The sequence below is a fragment of the Cavia porcellus genome, unplaced genomic scaffold, assembly GCF_034190915.1.
Source record: "Cavia porcellus strain 051 isolate PalLab524CR breed Dunkin Hartley unplaced genomic scaffold, mCavPor4.1 scaffold_9, whole genome shotgun sequence".
In the NCBI taxonomy this organism is placed as follows: domain Eukaryota; kingdom Metazoa; phylum Chordata; class Mammalia; order Rodentia; family Caviidae; genus Cavia; species Cavia porcellus.
In genome coordinates, this window is record NW_026947492.1 from 81,503,774 (window position 1) to 81,507,768 (window position 3,995).

General features: G+C 40.7%; 1 protein-coding gene across 1 annotated transcript; it reads right to left on the reverse strand.

Moving 5' to 3' along the window:
- Positions 1-235: 235 nt before the first annotated feature.
- Positions 236-3,136, reverse strand: LOC100725824 (heat shock protein HSP 90-alpha-like). The gene is given in 2 exon segments (XM_013147275.3): positions 236-2,570; positions 2,572-3,136. Coding segments are annotated over 2 exon segments (2,187 nt in total). The 5' UTR covers positions 3,087-3,136; the 3' UTR covers positions 236-898.
- Between the last annotated feature and the right edge of the window lie 859 nt (positions 3,137-3,995).

Consider the following 3,995-nt stretch of genomic DNA (forward strand, 5'->3'; position numbering starts at 1 on the left):
CGCTGCCCAGAGGGATCTCAGATGGGGATGAGACCACTTGCTCATTACTGGCTTTACCCACATTTTCTGCAGACTGGTTCCCTAAATTTCCCCCTGCCCTCAAGGGGTTTCAGTGAAGTTGAGGCTTTGTCTGCTTCAGAGAACCCCTGCTTTAGTATTTAGAAGTAACTGCTACCTACTGGAGACGGTAGGTTCTCAAGTCAACCGATTTTGTATTTGAATTTTCTTTTCTGTGTTCTTTTTTTTTTTTTTTTAAACTTATCTGTATTTGTTACCTCTTAAAGGAGAATGTGACCTGTGCACTCCATTTCCATTCACAAGCCTTTTTTCCAAATTATTTTTCAAAGCAATGCAGTATACCTAGCTTATTCCTCTAAACTTTTTCTTCGGAAAACAAGCCCCGTGCAGTTTCTGCCATCACGTTGTTTCATGTACTTATTTCTAGAAACCTAGGACATGCAGATTTGAAACTACAGGGGAAAGTTTTTAAAAAAGGTAGATCCTACAAGATGGAAAACTCAAGCTATTGTAGCAAATATTCCTTTAAACATCAGCCTATCTCAACACTTCAGACAAAAGATTTGGTCTACTGAGAAATCTGGCTTGATAACTAAACACTTTAGACTTCACAAAGTTAACAGTAAGTTACATCTTACCACAAACATCTCAACCTGTTAAAATAAACCAAAGTGAAACTAGAAAAAGCATTGCTAGCTTTGCTTTAGTGCCTAAAGTATCACAGTATCATTAAAAGTAGAAAGAAATCTTATCTTCCCCTTAAGCAGTTATCATGCCATACAGACTTATGTTAACAAAAAAATCCTCAAAAATATATATTAGCAGAGGGAATGAAAGTAAGGTACTGAACACATATCCCAGTCGTTCCTTCCAGCAGGGCTTAGTCAACTTCTTCCATGCGTGATGTGTCATCATCTCCTTCAAGGGGCAGCATCTCTTCATTGACAGCAGCAGTGGTGTCATCAGCAGTGGGGTCGTCCTCATCAATACCTAGCCCCAGCTTGAGCATCCTGTAGATTCTGTTTGCATGTGTCTGAGGCTCTTCCAGACTGAAGCCAGAGGATAGCAGGGCAGTTTCATACAGCAAGATGACCAGATCCTTCACGGACTTGTCATTCTTATCAGCCTTGGCCTTCTGCCTCAAGGTCTCCATGATTGAGTGGTCAGGGTTTATCTCCAGGTGCTTCTTGGCTGCCATGTACCCCATCATGGAGTTGTCTCTTAGGGCTTGGGCTTTCATGATTCTCTCCATGTTTGCTGTCCAGCCATATGTACTGGTGACAATACAGCATGGGGATGTCACCAATCGGTTTGATACAACTACCTTTTTGACCTTTTTCTCCAAAATATTTTTCATGATCTTGCAGAGGTTTTCAAACTTTGTCTTTTTCTCCTCCTGTTTCTTTTTCTCTTCTTCATCTTCTGGAAGTTCCAAGCCCTCTTTGGTAACAGACACTAAAGTTTTCCCCTCAAATTCTTTCAGCTGCTGGACACAGTACTCATCGATGGGCTCGATCATATAGATCACTTCTAAGCTATGCTTTCGAAGACATTCCACAAAGGCTGAGTTAGCTACCTGGTCTTTGGTTTCACATGTGATGTAATAGATGTGTTTCTGGTTCGCCTTCATCCTAGTGCAGTAGTCCTTGAGAGAAACCATCTCATCTCCAGAAGCAGATGTGTAGTAGCATAACAGTTCTGAGAGCTTCTTCCGATTCTGAGAGTCTTCATGTATTCCAAGCTTTATATTCTTAGAAAACTGCTCATAGAACTTTTTGTAGTTCTCCTTATCTTCTACCAGTTCAATAAACAATTCTAAGCATTTTTTGACCAAATTTTTTCTGATGACTTTCAAGATCTTGCTTTGCTGCAACATTTCTCTGGAAATATTTAGAGGGAGATCCTCGGAGTCCACCACCCCTCTAAAGAAATTCAGGTACTCGGGGATCAGTTCCTCACAGTTATCCATGATGAAAACTCTGTGCACATACAACTTAATGTTATTCTTCTTTCTGTTTTCAAATAGGTCAAAAGAAGCTCATAGTGGAACAAAAAGAAGAGCCCTGAATTCCAACTGCCCTTCCACGGAAAAATACTTCACTGCCAAATGATCCTCCCAATCATTGGTCAAGCTTTTGTAGAACTCCCCATACTCCTCGTTAGTAATATCATCAGGGTTTCTGGTCCAAATAGGCTTCGTTTTGTTCAGCTCTTCTTGATCAATATACTTCTCCTTAATCTTCTTTTTCTTCTTCTTGTCACCCTCCTTCTTTTCTTCCTCTTCTTCATCAGAACCAACATCTTCTATTTCAGGTTTGTCATCAAACTCCTTTTCTTCTTTTTCCTTGTCTTCCTCTTTATCTTCCTTTTCTGCAGCCTCATCATCATTCACTTCTTTATCTCTTTCCTTCTCCACAAAAAGAGTAATGGGATAACCAATGAACTGAGAATGTTTCTTCACAATCTCTTTAATTCGCCTTTCTTCCAAGTACTCAGTTTGGTCTTCTTTCAGATGCAGAATAACCTTTGTTCCTCGACCCATAGGTTCACCTCACTGTGAAGGACCCTCCTGCTGAGGATTCCCAGGCATACTGTTCATCGTCATTATGTTTGGTGATCACAGTCACTTTCTCAGCCACCAGGTATGCAGAGTAGAAGCCCACACCGAACTGGCCAGTCATGGAGATATCAGCGCCAGCCTGCAAAGCCTCCATGAAGGCCTTGGTTCCCGACTTGGCTATAGTGCCGAGGTTACTGATCAAATCCGCCTTCGTCATTCCGATCCCAGGATTCACGATGGTGAGGGTGCGATCTTGCTTATTGGGAATAAGATTTATGTGCAGGTCCTTGCCCGAGTCGATTTTACTGGGGTCTGTCAGGCTTTCATACCTGATTTTGTCCAGGGCATCTGACGAATTGGAAATCAGCTCCCTCAGGAAGATCTCTTTGTTCGAGTAGAAAGTGTTGATGATCGGAGACATCAACTGGGCGATCTCTGCCTGGAAGGCGAAGGTCTCCACCTCCTCCTCCTCCATGGGCTGGTCCTGGGTCTGGGTCTCCTCCAGCATCTTGGCTAAGCGACGCGAACAGGGAAGGACGCAGCAGCTTCTGGACGCAGAAGGAATTCTTCTCTGTTTTCTTGATGCAGACAATGATTGTGCATCGGTAAAGAAAAATTTTGCCAAACACACATACACACACACACACACACACACACACACACACACACACACACACACAAAGAAAGAAAAAAAAAGGAAAAAAGGAAAGAAAAAAGCAAGTTAAACGAGTTAATAAACTCTCTTCAGTCATTTGACTATTTCATTTGCTTGCTTTTGAATCTCAGGAGCAGAAACCTGAACTAATGTTTTCAGCTTCAAGACAACTTTTCAACATTGATCCGTCATGGTCCACTTTATTCAATTATTGAGCTGAATTTGTAAATTAAAATGAAAATTACACCTGAAAGCATTTCATTTTGAAGATAGATTTAATATGACACATCTGTGGAAAAAATTAAACACAATAATATATTATGTTCCACATCTTTAAATACATAAACACATACCCAGTAGGTACATTAGACTAGATCATATTAAAGTGACCTTTTAACGTAATTATGCTGTAACCATCAATAGTATATGAACATATTGTAAAACTAGAGACATTCTCCTACTTCATCCTAATACCATTTCTCAGACCCAAGAAAACCATGTATTATATAAAGGCCAACCTCCAGCAGATTTTTGTAATCCTCTCCCAATGTTCTTGCATATTTACACAACACAAACCCACTCCGTCATGTTTGCCCAACCCACAGGATTGAGTTCATCAAGACACCTCAGTCTTATTTATGGTAACCGATGGAATTGCTGTAATTTGGAGCCTGTGTGGGGTCAATAGAAAGTATTACAACTTCTACCTTGACCTTTGAAGAAATTAAATCAGGGAGAGCTAGATTATGGGCTTAGTAAATT